Source organism: Rhinolophus sinicus, chromosome 14, assembly GCF_057876585.1.
Source record: "Rhinolophus sinicus isolate RSI-liver-muscle chromosome 14, RSI-T2T, whole genome shotgun sequence".
Taxonomy (NCBI): Eukaryota; Metazoa; Chordata; class Mammalia; order Chiroptera; family Rhinolophidae; genus Rhinolophus; species Rhinolophus sinicus.
The window spans coordinates 26,106,139-26,128,168 of NC_142514.1; the positions used below are offsets into that span (position 1 = coordinate 26,106,139).

At 39.3% G+C, this 22,030-nt stretch overlaps 1 protein-coding gene across 8 annotated transcripts; it reads right to left on the bottom strand.

Moving 5' to 3' along the window:
* Positions 1–724: 724 nt before the first annotated feature.
* MEAF6 (MYST/Esa1 associated factor 6) lies at positions 725–19,860 on the bottom strand. 8 transcript variants are annotated; one of them, XR_012497142.2, is made up of 9 exons: positions 19,703–19,860; positions 18,411–18,526; positions 16,025–16,112; positions 15,833–15,878; positions 7,363–7,555; positions 3,841–3,870; positions 3,678–3,735; positions 3,023–3,056; positions 725–2,275 (listed from the first exon to the last, which is right to left on the bottom strand). XR_012497142.2 is itself a non-coding variant. In XM_074334408.2 (8 exons), the coding sequence occupies exons 1-8, from the start codon at positions 19,790–19,792 to the stop codon at positions 2,267–2,269; spliced, it is 606 nt and encodes a 201-aa protein (XP_074190509.1). In that variant the 5' UTR covers positions 19,793–19,860; the 3' UTR covers positions 725–2,266. The 8 variants fall into 8 exon arrangements, 2 of the variants coding, with proteins under 2 accessions (XP_074190509.1, XP_074190510.1); XR_012497144.2 differs by lacking the exon at positions 3,678–3,735 and adding an exon at positions 12,108–12,154; XR_012497143.2 differs by lacking the exon at positions 3,841–3,870.
* Between the last annotated feature and the right edge of the window lie 2,170 nt (positions 19,861–22,030).

Here is a 22,030-nt window from a genome sequence, read left to right on the forward strand (position 1 = left end):
TGCTTTTAAATAATATACTTTTTAAAGAGCAGTCCTACCCTACCTTTAGCAAATGTCAAACTATGAAAGTCAAATATTTTCAGGTTTGCCATATACTTCTGGCAGAGTTAAGGGAAGTGTAGGTATCCCACCCCCACCCCACCCCACCCCGGAAAAGGAGACAAACTGATAAGGATATAGACTGTTTCTGGTTTCCATTGTTACTTGTTGTTTTTTAAAATTTTTTTTTAATTGGGGAATATTGGGGAACAGTGTATTTCTCCAGGGCCCATCAGCTCCAAGTCATTGTCCTTCAATCTAGTTGTGGAGGATGCAGCTCATTGGCCCATGTGGGAATTGAACCAGTAACCCTGTTGTTCAGAGCTCGTGCTCTAACCAACTGAGCCATCTGGCCGCCCCCCCCCCCCCCTTTTTAAGGAACAACCTAAATATAAGAATCTATTTCCTTAAAAACCCTGACATTGGGGGCAGCTAGTTGGCTCAGTGCTTAGAGTACAGTGCTCATAACACCAAGGTCGCCGGTTTTATTCCCACATGGGCCAGTAAGCTGCGCCCCCCACAACCAGATTGAAAACAATAACTTAACATGGAGCTGATGAGCCCTGGAAAAACACAGTTCCCAAATATTCCCCAATAAAAAAAAAACAAAAAAAAAAACACAGAAAACCCTGACATTGGAGTTCTGCTACCAAAGACATAGCCAACGACACCTAAACAGCCAGAGTCCAAAACAAAACAAAGTTTATTTGAGAATAAGAGCGAAAGCTTCTGCACATCTGACAAGGTAGAATTGTTTTGATAATAGACATCACCCATATTCAGCTCTACCAATATCATCACAAATGGAACATATTTTTTCTAACAAAGATATGGGCATAAGTAAAGGACTATGACTAAATAGAGGCAAAGGAAAGGTAAGGCCCAAATCTTACCCCTTAGACTGCTTCACCACAGAGGCTTTCAATCACACCACCCAGTCTCCTAACGTAGTGGTTCTCAGCTCGGCTTCCTATCACAATCCCAGGGACTCTTTGAAAGGAAATTCCCTAACTAGATGGTACCCTAGTCAAGAGTCTCTGGGGGGTGGGACCCAGATAGCAGTAATTTTTTAAGCTGCCCCAGTAATTCCAATGTACAGTCAAGCTACCTTGACCACTGCTCCAGAAGCAGGGAACAATCACCAGCGAGTTCCTCGGCCCATCACGCCCATAAGAAAGGGGGACCTGTTGGGCACTGATGGTTCTCGTTGATCCTATCTTTCACCCTGTTCAAGAGTTCCATACGTTATCAGCTTTGAGCACAATTTTGAGGCTTTCCATATGCCTTAAAGATTTTAAGAGCAATATTTAATCAGGCAAATACCAGCAAAGAGAAAAAAGATGGAAAAAGAAATTTTCGTAAGGCATGATACAAATAAATAAATGAAAAAACAATCTCAGGTTTAAAAGTAAAGCATGAGAAATCAAAGCCTATGAAATTTTATTTATACAAAAAAATAAAAATATCTATTTTAAAAGGACTGATTAAAACTTAGTTTTTCACCTTTTCCTCTTCCTTGAATATGAAACTGCTTCCAACTCAGAAAGATTTAAGATAGGTAATTATTAAATAAACACTCTTTACCTTTCCCCTGCAACAAAACAAAGAGCCAAGTTCCTCATTTTATTTGTGGTCAACCAGATTACCTTCAGTTAAGAATATTGGCAACTCCACGAAACAGATTATCAGATATGTCAGCAGGAAGGTATGAGCTGTACAAAGGCATTACAAAAAAAGTCCCAAAAGAAAATAAGATGATAAAAACAACAATAGAAAAATGATAAAACACAAACAAAATAAGAAAATGCCAGGTATTTACAACCTCCCTCTGAAATGTAACCTGCGTTCTACTTTCAGCATAAAACAAAAGCAGAGACCATTTCTCAATGGGTATCACAGACAAAGCTGGTGCCAGCCAGTGTGGGGGGAGACATTTGTTCCAAGAAGGGAGAGATTCAGTTAGCAACTTGATGGATTATAACCATGTCTTGGTCTTCCTGCAGTTCTGTTACTAAAAATGACACAAAGTAAATGATCCGATGTGGTCTTACGAAAACGACTTGTTTGTCACCACATTTCAGAACAAACTACTCAAGAGTCACAGGCACTGGGTCTGGGAAAGCAGAGGTGGATGGCCACACATTCAGGTGAGGGATGTTTATCTTTGTGAGGTCGGAGGAGGGAAGCAGGGCTCTACAGCCTGGAAGCTTCTGCACTAATGAGTCTTCTAATAGTCCTAAAGAGAGAAAACGAAGTCCCAATTAATTCACAGAAGAACGCTGGTTTGAACCTAAAGACAAACAAAATCTCATAAACAACTCTGCTAGGGGATTGTCCTGTAGCCAAAGATTCTCTCTTAAATGTAATGTACAGTGGTACCTCGGTTTTCGAACATCTCCGTTGACGAACATTTCGGCTTACGAATGCCGTAAATTTTATGAATCTATGGTATCATTAGATTGTAAAATTCACGCTAAATTTGCAGTTTTAGGGGTTGATTTTAAAGGTATGGAACGGATTAACCCATTTTGCATTACTTTCTATGGGGAAACCGTGCCTTGGGTTTCGAACGTTTCAGAACTCGGTCTTCCGGAATGGATTATGTTGGAAAACCGAGGTACTACTGTATGTTATTTCGTATCTGAAAATAGCCTGTCTTCTGAGTCCGCCAAGGGACTAAAAGACCAATTCTGCCTTCATTAGACATCCTGAGCTCACCAGTCAGGAAAAAAAGCTAGTATAACAATTCTTTATTTAATCAAAGAGAAGGTATCTTCAGTAAAAATGTGCGACTCCTTTCTCTCTCCAAAATATAAAAAAAAGTTAACACTTAAAAGTTGAAGTGGGTACAGATGGACACCCCAGATTTTAAAATGAGAGTCATGACCCCGGATTAGGAACATTCAAGCTCTGAAGACAAATACATTTTTCTAATCATCTCCAGAATTACCAGCCTCTCTAAAATGGTCCAGCTGATACTTACGGCTCGTGGTTTTTTGTTTAACTTCAGATCAATCCTGTATAGGAAAGATAAAAGATATTTGCATTTTAATTTACAGAAAGAGTCCAAGAATCAGCTACTGCATAGGGCATAAGCTATAATGAAGACTATTTGGTTAAGTAAAATCCACATTCTTCATTAGACTATGTCATATTTAGTTGTTTATCCAGTTATTAAGCAAGTATTTAAAACATGAGCAAATATTTTTGCCACAAGGCAAACTTAGATGACTCAAAAAGGAAATACATAGCAGTTATGAAAGCCATATAATTTTTAATAGTGATTCCAAAATTACACGTTAAAGAGATTGGATTAAAAGGGCATGCTCTACGTTAATGTGTTAGCTCTGTAACTACACCACTGAGAGTCACTGCGACACACAGTGATTACGAACAGGAAAGAGACTAGGAGTTTGTATTTCTGGGCATGAAACACAAAAGAAATTAAACAAATTTCAATTTTTAAATCTTTCCAAAGCAAAATATCAAGATCTTAAATTATTAAAATCCTTATGAAGCAAAGCCAGAAAATCAATTTAAATAAGAATTAAAGTAAAAGTTATCTATTTTAAAAGCAATTAAAATGCATAAAAGTGAAGTTTACTTAATTTTGCTGAAGTTATTAAATAAAATGTTACCTCCATCACGTTTTTCTGTTTTTAAAAAAAACTTCCCAGCCTAACCTAATATACATACCTACAATTAAACAGATAAACTATGGGTTAGAAAGGTCTCAAAAAGGCACATTGGTCTCTACACACTAAACAACACAGCACAAATACTAATTCAAATCAAACTTACTCAAAGTCATAATCAAACATGCCAGACGGGCTGAGGGGCAGCATTTGAAAGGAAGAAAGCAATAGAAATTAATATACTAATTGAATAAATTAGTCGATTAGCCACCCTAACAAGATTTGTAGAAACAAAATCAGCTTTAAGAATCTAAAGCCATAAAGTTTCAAACATCAAAGCACCAAAGATTTTGTGGTTGAGATTCCCTTCCCTCAATGGTTTTCATATCAGAAGAACAGACTATGAAAGGAAAAGTTATTGCATTAGAAATTAGATACCTGCAGGCCTTGTATTAGCGGTCAGATTCAGAGTTAGAACTTTGAAAATATTTCATTGTAATGACAAATAGAATTAGGGCATTAGAAGAAACAGAGAAAGAAGGGTTTAGTCATATAACAAAAGGTGCTTTGAAGACAGTACTAACAACTCAGCAAAACATACTTGCACTACAATAAAAGATAAAAACATTATACATTTTTTAAAACATTATACAATTTTTAAAAAGGAAACATTTTACAACTTTTAACTCCAGTTATATGTTCTACTCATGTCCAGGGATCATGGTACTCCTTTTCTACAGCATTCATTCTAGAAGCCAAGGGTCGAGTGAATAAACTTCAGTGATAGGTGAGTCTTGTTCCAGAAACTGCAGAGCCTGCCCTGGTGATGGCAGTTAACTGTTTATGTCAGGGCTACAGTTATGGAACACTCAAATCTGCTGCGCCCCTATGAAAACAAAGGAAAGTTGACACCCACAAGCACCTAAGCCTCGTGGATCTGGATGGGAGCAGTACGAGGAGGAGGCCATTTGGGGCCATCACTGCTGACAGACCATGTCTGGACAGACCTCTATAACAAACATGAACCTGGAGCATGACACCACCAGCTTCATAGGTGGCTCCAAAGCTTTTCAGATTATAGACAGGTGGTAAAACAACATGCAAATGTCTGTTTTTTCCTCCTAGCCAGTGTTTGCAAGAGTGAAGCTGGAAGAAAGAGGATACAGTAAGTGTACAAACCAGGAACTATCAAAAATTTAACTTTCAATCTTACTTAACTTTGTTCACAAATTAAAGTAGACTGTACCTACTTAATGAAAAATTTACAAACTATCTTAAAGAATTCTAGAGTTTGGTATAGTAGTTTATCTAAAAGAAAAGCTGTAAGTTATTATTTTAACTTTTTTCTTTAAAGATACTGGGACTTAATCATTCAGATATGTAAAATATAAAAACTCAGAACAGCATTTATGAATGCTAAAAATTAACTGATAAATTTTCATATTCCTGAAGAGAACAAATTCAAAAGTACTTCCTTTTTGCTAAGTACCATATGTATTTCCCCTTTGCTTTACTCACCACTAAACAGTGCCTGGCACATAGTAGTTACACACTTGATGAAATAATTTACTATTGGCTTTATCTGACTATATGGGGTGTGGCACGTTGGAGGAGAAACTAGTACTGGACTGGGTGCAAACTTAGAAATGTGTGCCAAGTGCTCCACCCTCAGCTCCACTCTGTCAGACCCACTAAGACATTAGCCAGGGGGCGAGGCGTCTGGGCCAGACACATTGCTTAACGAAAGGTGTCAGGAATCTGCTGAGACCCTTAACTGACTCCGGAGGTGCCATTCGGGCGCTCGGAACCTGTTTTCCCTAGGAAGAAGGTAAATCAGCTCCACTCTGCTCCCTTGGAGCAGGCGAGTACCTAAGACTAAGGGAGTAACCCAGCCTGATTAAACCAGGAAAATAGCCAAAGGATCCCGTTTCCCAAACAAAAAGCACTTATTTGTGAAAACAATAACTAACATCAAAGATCTTTATAAATCCTAGTAATTTTTCTGAAAGGAGTTAGCTTCCAGGGACAGGAGAGAAAAGGATAGGAAGAAGTGCTGTTCCTATGGAAATCTACTAGAAACCTGCAAGAAGTATGTTAAGTTTAACGCCTAATCCCATTTTATCACCAGGTCCCTATGGAAACCATAGCTATCTAGAGTCTATTTGTATCAGTAATGGGGAAAAACGGTCCCAGAGACTTTCATGGGACCCCCTACTCTAAACACTGTGAAACAGGGAAAACATCATTATTTTAAAATGACAGTGGAATAAATTTAAGAAAAGCAACACAGAACGTGACATTTAAGTATCCTGACAACTGAAAAACTATATTTTTAAGAGTATGGTTCTCTGCTACTGTTTATGATAAGCTAGCATCGGTCCTATCAGTGATCAAACAACATGTCGCCTTTACAAAAAAGAAAAGATACGTAATTTGTTCTATGTCTTACTGCACTTATGAGATTGGCATGATGATCTGTGGTTTGCAGAAAAATGCTAAGCAGCAGTCCTTAGTCACTGTTTGGAGGAAATACTAGGTCTGCAATCTAAAAGCTACCACCACCACCAAGAAAAAGTCCTAAACGAATAAAAGAATCCGTTGATGCCCAGGAGGCTTAAACCCGTTAGAGTTAATTCTGTGTTACCCCCAAGTGCCATGCCCATGGCACCAGCAATTCAATACCTTGGGTGCACGAAGGAATACCCCACATGTTTGTAAAGCAACCCACCCCGGAAGCACACCGGAGAACAGGGAACCCCACCCATCCCCTGCACGCCTCCTTTCACCTCCTCCGCACGCAGGCTCCCAAGAGGAGCGGAACAAAAGCTGCCTTATGGATACCTGGTTTCCATGCCTTCCAGAAGGCCTGAGGCCAGGGCAAGATTCCTTACTCTAGAAACTATGCATTATCCTCTCTGGGTGCAGCTGTATTTCCCATTATCAGAGTTAATAGGCAACTGCATTATTATACAAACCCCAAGCAGAGTGAATGCTAAAATCCTCTCTGGGTGACACCTGACCTCTCTGTCCACTGATGTCATTCCTAGCTCATTATGCACTGCAAAAAAACACAGTGGACAAACGTTAATCTAGGAAGGCACTCTTACGTCTTAGACTTTATGTTACTCCTCTGATATCTGAAATCAGCATATTGCAGATACATAAAAACAGAGAAATCACAAGCAACCATAGAACTTGTATTTGAAAAAAAAAAAAAAGGAATGTTAGTTCTCTGCATGCACAAGGGAATAGAGTAGGCAGGAATCAGAATTAAGAGCAAAGGACTTTATCCTACTTTGCAGCTTCCCAACATGGACGAGTGGCATTTTTCAAACACTATTACATAGGTTCTGCTTCTATTTCCCCTTTTCCACTTCTAAAAGGATTCCAAATTCACCATATTAAAGTTTTTATGGAATAAAATTCTTTTACACTAGAAACAGTGAGAAGTCTGTCCTTCTGCACGGTTACACTAATGTCTACCAATTCAGCCCTCAGACAAATTAGTCTGTTTCCTTTGGACCAATGGAACTTCTTCCCAATAGCAACAGAAGGACAGAACCAACCTTGAAGAATTTTTATTCTAGTAAAGTCCCTTCACAGCAACAGTCCTGGAAGCTTTGGGTGGATGGGGGTGGGTTGGGGGGTGGGGAGATACAGGGTGTGGGAGGTGGTCCCTGCCACTAACCTGTGCCGGTTTTTATTCTTTCGTTTTTTATGGCTGCTGTGATGACTCCCTGAGGAAGTAGAAGAAGCAGCCTTCTGAGGTTTCACTCCCTGCACAGAACCATCCAGTTCCTCAGGGTCTTCCTGGCTGGGCTCATTTTCCTGATTGTGGAAGTCTGGAGAAGTATCACTTTCTGTCCCACTTCCTGGTTCCCCTGGAAGGGATAAACACAAGCCCCCAGAAACATCATCAGTATTCTTCAGGCAATCTGTCTGTCAGTCAGGAGAGATGTTTTTGAGCACTAATGTATAGGAAACGACTATATTTCTATCCTCACTGACCATACCTTCTAACTGACAAGAAGATACATACAGACAAAGCATTAAAGCTAGCCGAGTTTCTGAAGAATGTGTAATTGGAAACAGTGAAACCAGAGGCAACAGATCTAAGGACTGCTGGGAGACGGGACCGTACAACCAGGATAACCTCAATGCATAAAGGTTATTTAAACACAGATTATATTAATGGGATTAACAATTATACAAGAAGCATTACCGAAAACAGTTCTTTGGGACAGGTGAGGGATGACCGTGGGAAAACTTCCTATAGCTGGTCCTGGTTCTTTCCCCAAAACCACACAGGAATCCTGTCTTTCTATCAAGAAAAGGGGCCCATGAGGAGAGCCCCATTACCTGAGTTACTCTGAGAAGTCTTAAGAATAGTTTTAAAAAACAGTAATCATACTCTTTAGCTGACACACAGTCCCAATTTTAAAACATCCTTTAGCTATATTAAACAAGCAAGTTCAAGAATTATTTGTATAAATATGTGTATATATATAAAGAATAATTACATATATTTTGGTAAATGCATAGTTTTTTCTTTCCTGAAAGAAAATTTCTTCAAACTGATAGGTAAGGCTGGGGTTAGACGTGCACTTTACTCCGCTGCTGAAGGCTCCTCAATATGTACATTATCTGCTTCCAAAATGGTTAAACGAGGACAGCAGGACCAGGGACCACTTTTCCTCTTTTGATGTTTTTGTATTTTAAACTGCTGGGAAGACTTCAAATTGAGTAGCACATGAATACGATTAGTGAAAGGAAGAGATGGTCCCCACAAAGCAAAAGAGAAACAGAACCAGATCTCAGAACTCATGAAACTATTGTTGAACACTTCATGAAAGCAACAGAAGAGGGAGCTCTAGAATTATGAGTCTAGAAAAAGTATATTGACCAATCCGGCCCTTCTGAAGTTCAAGAAAACGGATTTTATATAAAAATTTGCAAAAGAACTGCAAAACTTACCACATTGAACTACAGTAATCAAGACTGTGTGGTCCTTGCATGAGAACGGACATACAGATCCAGGGAAAAGAATTCAGAGTCCAGATATAAACTCTTAACATTTATGATCAATTGGTTTTCAACAAGGGTATACTGGCCAATCCATCCCTTCTAACATTGATGGGGCAATTCTATTAAAAGACACTGATGAGCAAAATGAACTATTTATTCACTTTGGGCCAGATGCTATGGGAGTATTGAGTAAATGGATGAGGTGGTCATATTCTGTAAGTTAAGCACACGTGCATACACACGTGTGCAAACACATACAAAACAGTGTAAATTGAGCCAAAGCCCTATGGAGAATCCACCTATGTTACCTCTAAAGAGGTTAACATCCCAGGCAGTAACCTATGTGCCAAAGTACTGATACGGATATTAAGTATCATGTGAGTCAGAGAAGAAAGAGTGTATTATGTAGGAAAAGCTTCATTGAAGGGGTGAAATTTAAACTGGACCTTGAAAAATGAGAAGCCAAAATAAGTGAAAAAAAATAGCGTAAGCAAAAGTGCAGAGGTGGGAAAACACAAGGTATATTTGGGACAAATGAATCAAACAACATCATTTGAACAGAGAGCTTGAGAAATAAGAGGTGAAATGGAATGACAGGTTAAGAGGACTCATAAATGTCAGATTAAGGGATTTCATCTAGGGAGACAGTATGAGGTGATGGTTAAGAGAAGTGACTTGTTGCTTAACCTTTCTGAGCCTGTTTCCCCATTTGTAAAACAAGAGTTATGTTTCTTTTATGTGTTGACTGTCTCTTATGGACCAGGCATTGGGCTACAGCAATATTCCCTGTTCTCAAGCTTTAAGGATTAAATGAGATCATGCAAATAAAGTGTTTGCTTAGTGTCCAGAACACAGTAAGTGTTCAAATCTCAATATCCTTGAGGTCAACAAGCATGCAAGTCAAATTCTAAACAAACAGTAAATACTATTTGCAGTAAAACAGTTGTTAGCAGGACATAACAAAGCGAAGCTATCAATCTCTGAATATACAAAAATCCATTGCATTCCTCTACACTAACAATGACATTTCAGAAAAAGAAATTTAAAAAAAAATTCCTTTTGCAATTGCACCAAAAAGAATTAAAACTTAACAAAGGATGTGTAGGACCTATACACTGAAAACTGCTTAAAACATTTTTAAAAGAAATTGAAGACACAAAGAAATGGAAACACATTCCGTGTTCATGGATTAGAAGAATCAACATAGTTAAAATAGCCGTATTACCCAAAGCAATATACAGATTTAATGCAATCCCCATCAAAATCCCAATGGCATCTTTTAAAGAAATAGAACAAAAAATCATCAGATTTGTTTGGAACCACAAAAGACCCCGAATAGCCAAAGCAATCTTAAGAAAAAAGAACAATACTGGAGGTATCACACTCCCTGACTTTAGCTTGTACTAAGGGCAACAATAATCAAAACAGCATAGTATTGGCAGAAAAACAGACACATAGACCAATGGAATAGAATTGAGAACCCAGAAATAAACCCACATAAATATGGACAGATAATTTTCAACAAAGGAGCCAAAAATATACAATGGAGAAAAGAAAGCCTCTTCAATAAATGATGCTGGGAAAACTAGAAAGCCACATGCAAAAGAATGAAAATAGACTGCTATCTGTCACCATGTACATAATTAACTCAAAATGGATCAAAGACCTAAACAAAGGACTTGAAACAATAAACTGCATAGAAGAAAATATATGTACTAAACTTATGGACCTTGGGTTCAAAGAGGATTTTATGAATTTGACCTCCAAGGCAAGGGAAGTAAAAGCTAAATTAAATGAATGGGACTATATCAAACTAAAAAGCTTCTGCACAGCAAAAGAAATCATCAACAAAACAAAGAGGCCACCAACTGAATGGAAGAAGATACTTGCAAACAATGCCTCCGATAAGGGGCTAATATCCAAAATATACAAGGAACTCATACAACTTCGACAACAAAAAGACAAACAATCCAATTAAAAAATGGGCAGAGGACATGAACAGAAACTTCTCCTAAGAAGACATACAAACAGCCAACAGATATATGAAAAAATGCTCAACTTCATTTGCTATTAGGGAAATGCAAATCAAAACCACTATGAGATATCTCACCTCACACCTGTTAGAATGGCTATCATCAACAAGACAAATAATGACAAGTGTTGGAGAGGCTGTGGATAGAAAGGACCCTCCTACACTGTTGGTGAGAATGTAAATTGGTGCAGCTGCTATGGAAAACAGTATGGAGGTTCTTCAAAAAATTAAGAATAGAATTACCATACAACCCAGCAATCCCTCTCCTAGGTATCTACCCCAAAAATCTGAAAACACTTATCTGTAAACATATATGTACTCTGGTGTTCACTGCAGCATTATTTACAGTAGCCAAGACATGGAAAGAACCAAAATGTTCTTCAATAGATGAATGGATAAAGAAGTGGTGGTATACATACAAAATGGAATACTACTCTGCCATAAGAAAAGATGAAATAGTGCCATTTGCAACAATATGGTGGATCTTGAAATCATTATGCTAAGTAAAATAAATCAGACAGAAAAAGCAGAGAACCATATGACTTCACTCACATATGGCATATAAAACTAAAGGCAAAAAACACACAAAAAACTAACTAAAGGCAACAAAGGAACAAGACAAGACTCATAGACAAACAACAGTTTAGTGGTTACCAGAGGGTAAGGGGAGAGGGAGGTGGTAGAAGAGGGTAAAGGTCAAATACATGGTGATGGAACGAGAACTGATTCTGGGTGGTGAACGCATAATGCAATATATAGATGATGTACTATAGAATTGCACACTTGAAACCTATGTAGTTTTGTTGACAATCATCACCCCAATAATTTTAATTAAAAGAAAAAACACTCCAAAAAACAAACAAACAAACAAAAAGAATCTCTGAATAGAGATTTACCCAACAATGACTACTGAGTTCTCTGTACAAATCCACAGTTTAGAATTATCGGGCTAGAAGTGGTTTATAAGAGGGTCTGGAGCTAGGGAGACTAGATTAAACACTGTTCAAACACAAAGTGAGACACAAAGTAAGAATAATTTTCTTCCTTGGCACATGGAAGCAGAAGAGGAGTGACAGCAAAAGGGGTGGGTGACAACATCTCAAAGTGCAGCAGCAAGTCAGCCAACCGAATGACACTGCCACTAGGGGAAGACATATGAGTTTGTTTCTCATTGACATAAAAGTGAGCAATTGATTTTTAGAGCAAAGAACATCAGGTTTTGATTAAGTTTAATACATCTTCAAATAAAATACTCTACTTATTAAAAGAAAGGAATAGCTTTTACATAGTGTCAATGCAATAACTTCTGAGCAGCACAAGTTTAAAGGAGCTAAGGAAGATACCCAGAGCAACAATTCATGCAGTCGTCTACTTACCCACTGGAATGACATAAATGTTGAGGAGAAATTTGGTTTGATGAAAGCTTCAGAGGAATCCAGTAAAATAAACAGTAGAGATCCGTTAAAGGAAACTGGATAAAATATGCCTGTTTTGTTTTTCTTTTAGTCTTTTAAAAAAAATATGCAATGCTTCACTAATTTGCATAAAATTCCCCTCTGGGGACCATGCGAATCCACTTTATCATTCCTTAGCCAAAGGAAACAAAAATTAATGCATTTTTTAGGAAATTTTTCAGAATGGTTTCAAAATAAAATGCTGAAAGTGCAAAATTCTAAAATTCTTGAGATCTAAGAATATGCAAGTCAAAATTCAAGAGAAAAGAATGTTCACGTCATTGCCACCAAAGATAAAAAACAGAAGTCATTCCAAAAGATTTGTTGTACAGAAATTCTGAGCCATTGAAGAGATTCTGTACAAAGGAAAAGAAATGAAAGGCAAAGTAGACCATTCCACTCATGGAATTAAAACTTCATTTGAATCACCTGGGTCATTTAGGGACACCCAAGCCTTGAACTTGGTCTAAAGAGGTCCGCGTACCTAGCAGAAGCAAACACAGGTCTTCTCTGGAAGACAGCACCTTCATCCTAACCCTCAACTTATTCTACAAATACTTTTAATAATAATGAGCAAGACACAAAGAAAACCAAGCACACAGGAAATTAGATTTCATGAGTAATGACCAGCAGAAAACAGTAGCAAAAACAAGTCCTTAAAGACTTCAGAAATTGAAATTATATACAGACTATAGAATGACTATGCTTATCATACTTAAAGAAATAAAAGACAAGTTTGAAAATAACTACAAAGAAAGCTATTGAAAAATTACATAACAATTTTTTAAATAATTAAGTAAAATTTTTGGAAATAAAAATGTAATAACAAAAGGTTTAAAATCAAGGGAAGGTTTAACAGCAAATCAGATTTAATTGAAAAGAGAATTAGGAACTGATAAGTCAGAAAAAAATTACTCATAATACAATACAGAGACAAAAGGATAGAAGATATAGAAGAGATAAGATAATGAAAGACTTAAAGGATAAAATGAGAAGGTTTAACATACATTTAACTCAAGTACCCAAAGGAGAGGAGAGAAAGCATAAAACAAATGTAGTATCTAAAAGGTAACAGCTGGGAATTTTCCAGAATTGATTTAAAAAAAAAACCAAAAACCAAAAAAAAACCCAGTTTCATGAAGTTCAGTGAAACCCAAGCCAGAAAAAAATTTAAAAAATAAAATCATACTTAAATACATTGCAGTTAACCGCAGAAAATCAAGACAAAAATATAATAAAGTCTTAAAAATAGCAGTGGGAAGTGGTAATAGAGGTGGTGAGATAAAATGCAACAGAATTACTTTAAAGGGGCTCTAACCATTTGAATTAATGAACTCCAGTATTTATGTAATACTCTATATTCTGCTTTATTCCAAAAAGAATTCAAGGCAGTTTACTGTGATTCGTATAATGAAATTCAATAAAACAAATTTAAAATGAGATATGTAAGGCAAAGACGAATAGAAAAGGAAAGTAAGCTGGATGCAATACTAAGATTCAGTCCTAAAATGCATGCTATAAATTCCAATTTGCTTTCTAGAGAGGAACCACAAATTTGGTTTTAAGCACTTTAGCAGTCAATTACAAGATTTTCAGTAAGAAACACCTAGTCAGTCAGGGAAAACTATTCCTAAAGGAGATGATAATTAGAATGATAGTAAACAACATTTGCAACATCCTCTTACAATAGACACATTTTACAAGACCAAACACAACTTTATACAGAAGGCCAAGGAACACCAATAGGAGGTATTACAGAGGTGAGGCTCAGCCCAGGAGGAAGATCTTAGAGTAATGGGCGGTCAGAAAATCCTTAATACATAATGGACTTGCCTCAGTCAAACTTCTAGTTTTAAGAGTCTTTTCCTAGGTGTAGCTATTCTATGTGAATAATTAGGTACAGAGCCATATACTAAACTATCTGATAAGCCAGGGGCAGGATAATAGGCTCTTGTGAAAACTGAGAAGTCAGGTATCATTCCTTCTCAACTCACAGGAGTGAGATCCAGAATGTTCCTTAACTGTCTTATTTACTGTACAAAGCAGATGAAATGCCTCTACATTCTAAAAGTGGCATTAATTGAAAAGAAATAAGATTTAACTGACAATCATAGCAAAACAGAAATCAAAAAGACTTGGTACAGCTGATTAGGTCGGCAGAAAAAAGTAAAGATGCCTCCAGGGGCGGCCAGTTAGCTCAGTTGGTTACAGCACGATGCTATTCACACCAGGGTTGCCATTTCGATCCCCGCACGGGCCAGTGCGAGCTGCGCCCTCCACAACTAGATTGAAACAACTACTTGACTTGGAGCTGATGGGTCCTGGAAGAACACACTTAAAATAAAAATTAAAAAAAAAGAAAAAAGAAAAAAGATGCCTACAAAGTTTTGAATGCGGGAGAAGTACCATAACAGAAAAATTGGGCAGACATGTGGTGAAGGAAATAAAACAGCTCGGTTTTAGACAAAATGTTCGGGTTGAAGTATCTGTGTGGAAATGTCTAGAAGGCATTTTTCTAGAATGTCCTAGAAATGTATGACTAACGCTCAGAAAAGGGTTAAGGATAGAGCTAAAAATTTAGAAATCTGTACCTAGAGATAATTGAAGTCACTGAGTAATTCTAATTTCCAAACTACCAAAATCGCTTTTCCTCAAACTACTGCCCCAATGCAAACAAAAGAACTGGATCCCACAACACGATATGCCACCTGAAAGAAGTACACAGCCACAATACAAAAGACAGGTTGTATTTCAAAGTGAACCAATACACAGGGACACAGAGTCTGACTCAGAAAGGTAAGTGTACAGGTCTATAGCCCATCACTAGAAATTAAAACAGAATTAGGCTATATGGCTTACATACAAAGAATGACAATTTCTCTACAAAGTAAATGCTACCTACACTCCACTATTATATTTAAGAATACACAGGTACATTCTATTTGCAGGATCAGAACTTCCTACGAATTATTAAATTGGGTATGTGGGGAATTTATTAGATTAACCTGAAATTTTCCATGATAAAATACTTAAACTTTAAAAAAATTCCCTACGACTTATTAGGAGTGAAGACATATCTTTATGTCTTTGAGCAGCTATCATCAACATACCTGTGATAGAAGAGGCAGGAAGGAAGGACATGATAATTTCTTTCTCATAAGAAAGACATGATTAAAGATATGCAAGAGAGTTACTAACTTCTAGAAAGACAAGAGTATAACAGATACAGTCTTCAGATACACAGCTGGATAGGAGTTAAAGATAGTTACTATGGTAGCTTCAAAATAAACTGATGAGAGGCCAGCCCAGTGGCTCAGGCGGTTGAGCTTTGTGCTCCTAACTCCGAAGGCTGCCGGTTCGATTCCCACATGGGCCAGTGGGCTCTCAACCACAAGGTTGCCAGTTCAACTCCTCACCTCCTGCAAGGGATGGTGGGCTGTGCCCCCTGCAACTAACAACGGCAACTGGACCTGGAGCTGAGCTGCACCCTCCACAACTAAGATTGAAAGGACAACAACTTGACTTGGAAAAAGTCCTACAAGTACACACTGTTCCCCAATAAAGTCCTATTCCCCTTCCCCAATAAAATCTTTAAAAAATAAATAAATAAAAAATAAACTGATGAAAAAGTAAAAACATAAACTTACTCTTTTCAATGAGCTGGTCCTGAACTCCTGCCAATGCACTTACTGCCTGAAGAAAAAAACCACGCGTTACTAGAAAGATTATCACAGACCTCAGGAGAGCACTCACAGACAGAAGGGAAAGAGAAAACTCAGAAATTTAACTGAGGGCTTCCCCAACAAAGGGCCACATAAAGATACCCCGACCTCACTTACGGCTGCTGAAGTAACTGAGGATTTACTGAAGAGCCGCTCAGCTTCCTTAAACTTCCGGTTCCTTCGATCATTTTTGCTATTGGAGTTTCTAAAACACACACAAGAATTCATGATAAGCACCAAGCTCGGTCTACGGTTCAAGTTGAAGCTGTCCCAGGGCAAATGTGAGAACTGTTTTTCATTACCTCCACACCACTCAGATTGACCAAAATAAGCTTTACACTGAATGCCTATGAAGACACAAATGTTTTCCAATGGAAGGTACTCCTCTGTGATACACGAGATGACTTCAGCGGGTTCATAATCATTTTCATTTTAATATGTAGTTAACGACTATTAAAAACAACTAGCAGACTATTGATATGAAGTGTCTCTGTTATGCAAACTTAATTTTTAAAATTTAAAGAAATAAACCAAGATTCCTTAGAGAAATGGCTGATAATTAGGTCTGAGACAATAAAAGGACATGACAGGAAAAGTGCTGAGACTAATAGGATCATATCAAAAGGACAAAGGCATCGGGTTGAGGAGGCTGCCTCTGGCCACATTCGGGATAAACTAAGCATTAAAAAGGATAACAACGGGTGTGTTGGCTTTGTGAAGTCACTGAGCTGTATATTTATGATTGTTGCACTTCTCTATCAATTTCAGTAAATTAATTTATACTAAAAAATAAAACCTCAACAGTAAAAAAGGGACAGCACTAGATCCCAACACCGATTTAAAAAAAAATAATTCATGAGTCTATAGTGATGCTAAAGAGGGACAGAGATAGAATGAAAGGGAGAGAAGATAAAAGGGGAAGGCTCTTCTTTCAGAATACCAGTAATAAATGTAAAAGGAACAGTAAAATTAGAACCACCATTTTGCAACCTCCAGTATAATAACTGATTCAGGTAGGAATCAACAATGTATAATAAAACCACTGAATAAAATTTGGGAGGAGCAATATATTCCCAGTCTAAAAGTATAAGCTCCAAAATTACTTGTCAATTACAAAGAGAAAAAATAAGCTTTCATAATGGAGAAATCATATCATCAAACTTAAGCAGCACCAATAATGGGACAATCTGACATTATGTGCCGCCTAATAAAATAAAGGTAAACAACAGGAGGTACACAAATCACTAATGCAACATTTCTGCCAAAAATGTTTAAAGGATCGCTCATGAAGTCACAATAAGAAAAATCTAGAATTGGGACAATCTACAAGACAATGTTGTAAACCACAACTTCACCAACAAAAAGGGTGGGAGACGCTCTTATTAAGAAACCAAAAAAACATCAATGCAACGAAAAACTTTGACTGGATCAAAACAAGGTAGCAAAGCATGTTGGGGACAATTAGGGAAATTTGAATAAACACTGCGTGTTAGAAGATACTATTAACGTAGTGCTAATTTTCTAGACATGATAACTGTGGTTAACTAAGAAAAATGTTCTTATTCTTAGGAGATAATTGCTGACATAATTAGGGACAATGTGTCATGATCTCGGCTTCTAACTTTTAAATGGTTTAGGAAAAAAAACAAACCCAAAGTATAGGGCAAAAGGGATACAACCACACAGGGGTAGAGTTAGGTAACAGATCTTTGTGGTGATGGAATAGTTTTGTATCTTGACTGCAGTGGTGGTTATAGGAATCTACACACAATGATAAAATGACAGAACTACATATACACATTGTACTCGTTAATTTCCTGGTTTTGATGTTGTACTATAGTTACATAAAAACGATCGGGGAAAACTGGGTGAAGGGTACATGGGACTTCTCTGTATTATTTTTATAATTTCTTACGTATCTATAATTATTTCAAAATTAAAAAAAAATGTTTTTAAAATGTAAATATAGGTATGTGTGTTTATATATATTATAGTGAGGAAAAGAGAAAAGAGCAAGAAAGCAAATGCAGCAAGTTAATCGGTGAATGCCGGTGAAGGGTTTCAAGTGTTCATGTACTATTCTTTCCATTTTTCTATAGATTTTAAAAATTTCAAAAAGTGTAGAAAGTTTTCAGGAATAATAGCACTAAATAAATAGTGGTAGGGTTGGCACACAGGTCTGGCAACTATTGTGAGGGTGGAACTCATGACGACTTAAAATGTGGAAGACACTAATAGAATGCTGTGGTGTAAGGTAGTATAGGCTGTATTTCATTTCAGCTTCACACATCCCTGTGCTATGGACCAGACCTTCCCTAGTCTATGGATGTAGGCTTTGTCTAGCATGACTCAGCGAGGCTGAGCCAGAGTGCAAAGTTCAAGCGCAAACCGCTTTCCACACTGCTTATTTCTGCCTCCCTGCAAAGTTGCCACCAATATACACAGCATTAAAAACAAGTATTAGTAGGTCACAGTACAAACACTACAGGCTTCTGACACTCACTTTTGATTGGTCAGATACCTATCCCAGCCACGAATAATATTGCCATACATCTGAGTGTCTTCCAGGTAGCTTCCTTCAAAAGCATAGATTTGTCTCTCCAAGTTTGCCAGTGTTTCCTGAGAGATGAAAAACAAGGAAACGGATAATGCCTTTTAAATGCAAATATTAAGTCGGACCAAACTGAAATCTTAATATTAGACTTAGAAACTCAAGCACAACTACACTAAACTACCCTTGTGGAGAGACAGATGGTATGGGAAGGGACAAGCTGTTTCAGACTAAGACAGTTTAGACCTGTCTTGTTGGATCCTTTTGAGAATAGAATGAAATATAGAGAGCCTGTCCCCTGAAAAATGTACACACATGCAAAATTTTGTATATACTTCAGAGGGTTCATGGAAACCCAGCTGTCAAAAACCCCAGCTCAGGCAGGCTCCACTCATAAAAGGCATTGCCAGTGGGGAGGGAAGGGGGAGCAGCCTTCCAGCGCCAAGTCGCTCCCCGCCCCGCAGGCTCAAAAAGGCTGCCTGCAATGGTCAGCCAGTTGCTATGGAAACATGGAAGGGCAGCTTCAGGTGAGATGAGCCTCCCAGGTGCCCAAGCCAAGACTCAGGGGGGGAGGGAGGGCTTAGCCACCAGGGTGCATGAGACCTTGGGTCACATTCCTATTCCCGAGATTGAATCCGCTCCCCTCGGCTGTCACCTTCTAGATATTCCCAAACACGTCACATCCCTGCCCATCAAAAATTCCATCCAATGGATCTACTCCTAGTTCCCAAAAGGACATGCGCCCCTCCATCCTCCAAAGACCAGACTGGATGACTGGGTCCCCCTTCCACAGCCGCCTCCTACCCCACCCCGCCAAAGCCCACAGGCAAGCCCGAACCAATCTCCTACAGCCCACCGATACGCCCGCCCCCCAACACTCAAAGATTACGAACCACCCGCCCTCACCCACCGCCAAAGCTCACGGACACTGCCTTTCCGGGGCTCCCACACCTAAGCACCCCAGCCCCACGCGCCATCCTTCCTCCACGCCCCCCGCCCGCCTCGTCCCCCTCCCCCTTCTTCCTTCCTCTTCCTGGCTTCTCGCCCCGCCCTCGGGGCCCGGGCTCCCGCACCGCCAGGAAGCCGAGGCGCCGGCGAGCCGCGGAATGCGCAGCCCAGGCTCGGGCCGCCGGACTGTCGGCCGCCGCGCAGCGCCCGTAACGGCCTGGCGCGGCGGGGCTGGGGCCTGGAGGTGGGGGCAGGCGCGGATCCTCCACCGTGCGTCCCCGATGCTAGCCCCTCACCGCCAGCTCCTGCTTCCTCTTCACGAGCTCCGCCAGCTCCCGCCGGGTGTCCGGGATCTGCGGCGGTGCCGCCTTGTTGTGCATCGCCATGTTGGGCTGAGGCGGCAGCGGCGGCGCCGGCTTGTGGGGGCGGTCCCTGCCCGCCGCCGCCCGCCAGGGGGCGCCCGCGCCGCACTGCGCCTGCGCTCGCGGCTTCCGGAGACGCGGGCCTGGCGGCGCTCTGGGCCTCGGTCCCGCGCGCGCCTCACCTGGAGGCCGGCGGTGATGGGCGCTCTGCTAGTCTTGGTACTACAGGCGTTTCTGCCCCTCATGGACGGCTGACGTTTCCAGGCACTGCAAATTCACCGTGCCAAAACCAGACTCCTCCTAAGTCACATCAGTGAATGATTTAAACTGCCCGCCGAATTGCCCAATTCAAAAACCTGGGTCTCATCCTCATTCCTTCACCCCTTAATCCCATACAAAACGAAGTCCCCTGGGCCCTGGAAGAGCCCGCAAATCCATTTGCTTTTGTTTGCCATCTCCCTCGGTCATCCCGGCCTTCCCTATTTTTGGCTACATTATTCCAACAGATTCCTGTTTCCACACTTAAACTGCATTTAATCTCTTATCCACAGTGGTGCCAGGATAACTTGTTTTTGGAAAATGAATGTATCGCTCGCCTGGTTTCAACATTTCAGTGGCTTCTCATTGCCCTTTAGAGAGACAAGTACTGTATGTGTGGTGGTTAAGGACGAAAACCGAAAACCGGAGCCAGAACTACCTTGTTCAAAATCCGACCTTAGCGTCCACTGATACGCTGAGCCACCTTGGGCAAGTAACCAAATTTCACTGTCTCAACTTCCTTATCTCTAAAATGGAGGTAATAATAGTACCTACTTAATACAATTGCTGTGAGGAGTAAATCACTTTATGTCTGTAAGGGGCTTAGCAAGTAATAAGGACTACGTGAGTGTTAGCTTTATTCATTAAGTGCAGTCTCCTTAACTTTGTTTTCACTTGGCCCCTGCTGCTCCAATTTTCAGTTATGTAAATTTCACTATCGTTAATCTCGATAGGATTTTTTTTCTTCTTTTTTCTCTTTCCTTTCTCCTTCCTTTCTCCTTCCTTTCTGCCTTCTTTCCTTCTTTCCTTCCTTCCTTCCTTCCCCCCTTCCTTCCTTTTCCCCTTACTTGGAAGTCTTTGGGTTTCTACAATCTATAGTTTGGTATCTTTCACCAGTTCTGGGAAATTCTCAGCTTTTTTTCTTCAGATAATGCCTCTGCCTCATTTTCTCTCTCCTTCTAGATGAAACATAATAATCCTTCAATTTTTTTTACCCACTATCTTTTTTGTCTCTCTCTGCTACAGTCTGGATTTCTTTTGTGTGTTGATCTTGTAACCTGGGATCTTGCTGAACTCCCTTATTGGTTTCAGGAGGTGTTTTTGTAGATTCCTTGGGATGTTTTACATAGATAATCATTTCCTCTTCAAATTGGCAGTTTTATTTTTTCTTTTCCACCCTGTATGCTTTTTATTTCCTTTCCTTTCCTTACTGTGCTGGCTGGGACTTCCAGTTCTATGTTGAATAAGAGTGGTCAGAGGGGACATCCTTGACTTTTCTCTGTCTTAGGAAAGTAGTGTCTTTCACCAGCAAGTATGATGTTAGCTGTAAGGTTTTGGTAGATGCTCTTTATCGAGTTGAGAAATTCGCCTCTATTCCTGGTTTACTGACAGTTTTTATTATGAATGGTATTGAATTTTGTCAGATTCTTTTCCTGTACTAATTGACATGATTGTGATATTTCTTCCCTATCCTCTTGGTATAGTGGATTACACAGATTCATTTCCAAGTGTTGAACCAGCCTTGCATATTTGGAATAAACCCCACTTGGCCATGTTGTGTAATTCTTTTTATATATTGCTAGATTCAATTTGCTGATATTCTACTGAGGATTTTTGTGGCTAAGTGCATGGGGTATTGGTGTGTAGGGTTTGTACTTTCCTGTCTGACTTTGGTATCAAAATAATAACGGCCTTCTAAAATGAGTTGGGAGGTATTTCCTGTTTTTCTAATTTCTAGAAAAGAAGGTACACAATGGTGCTAATTCTTCTTGTAATGTTTGGTAGAATTCTTCCACCATTTGGGTGTGGCTATTTCTTTTCAGCTTTTTAATTACAAGTTCAATTTCTTTAATATCTGTACGACTATTCAGATAATCTACTTCCTATCAGGTAAATGTTGGTAGTTTATGGTTTTTGAAGAATTGGTCCATTTCATCTAGCGGCTCAGGCTGGCTGCCCACCACTCATGGCAGCCTGCGGCAGCTCATGGCAGCCCAGCTCCAG

Excerpts from the sequence above, each read along its gene's own strand:
- MEAF6 (XM_074334408.2), bottom strand. The coding sequence starts at position 19,792 with ATGGCGATGCACAACAAGGCGGCACCGCCGCAGATCCCGGACACCCGG. Across the intron at positions 18,527-19,702 it reads AGAGGAAGCAGGAGCTGGCG|GAAACACTGGCAAACTTGGA; the intron begins GTGAGGGGCTAG and ends TTCATCTCTCAG. Across the intron at positions 16,113-18,410 it reads AGGTATCTGACCAATCAAAA|AAACTCCAATAGCAAAAATG; the intron begins GTGAGTGTCAGA and ends TGTGTGTTTTAG.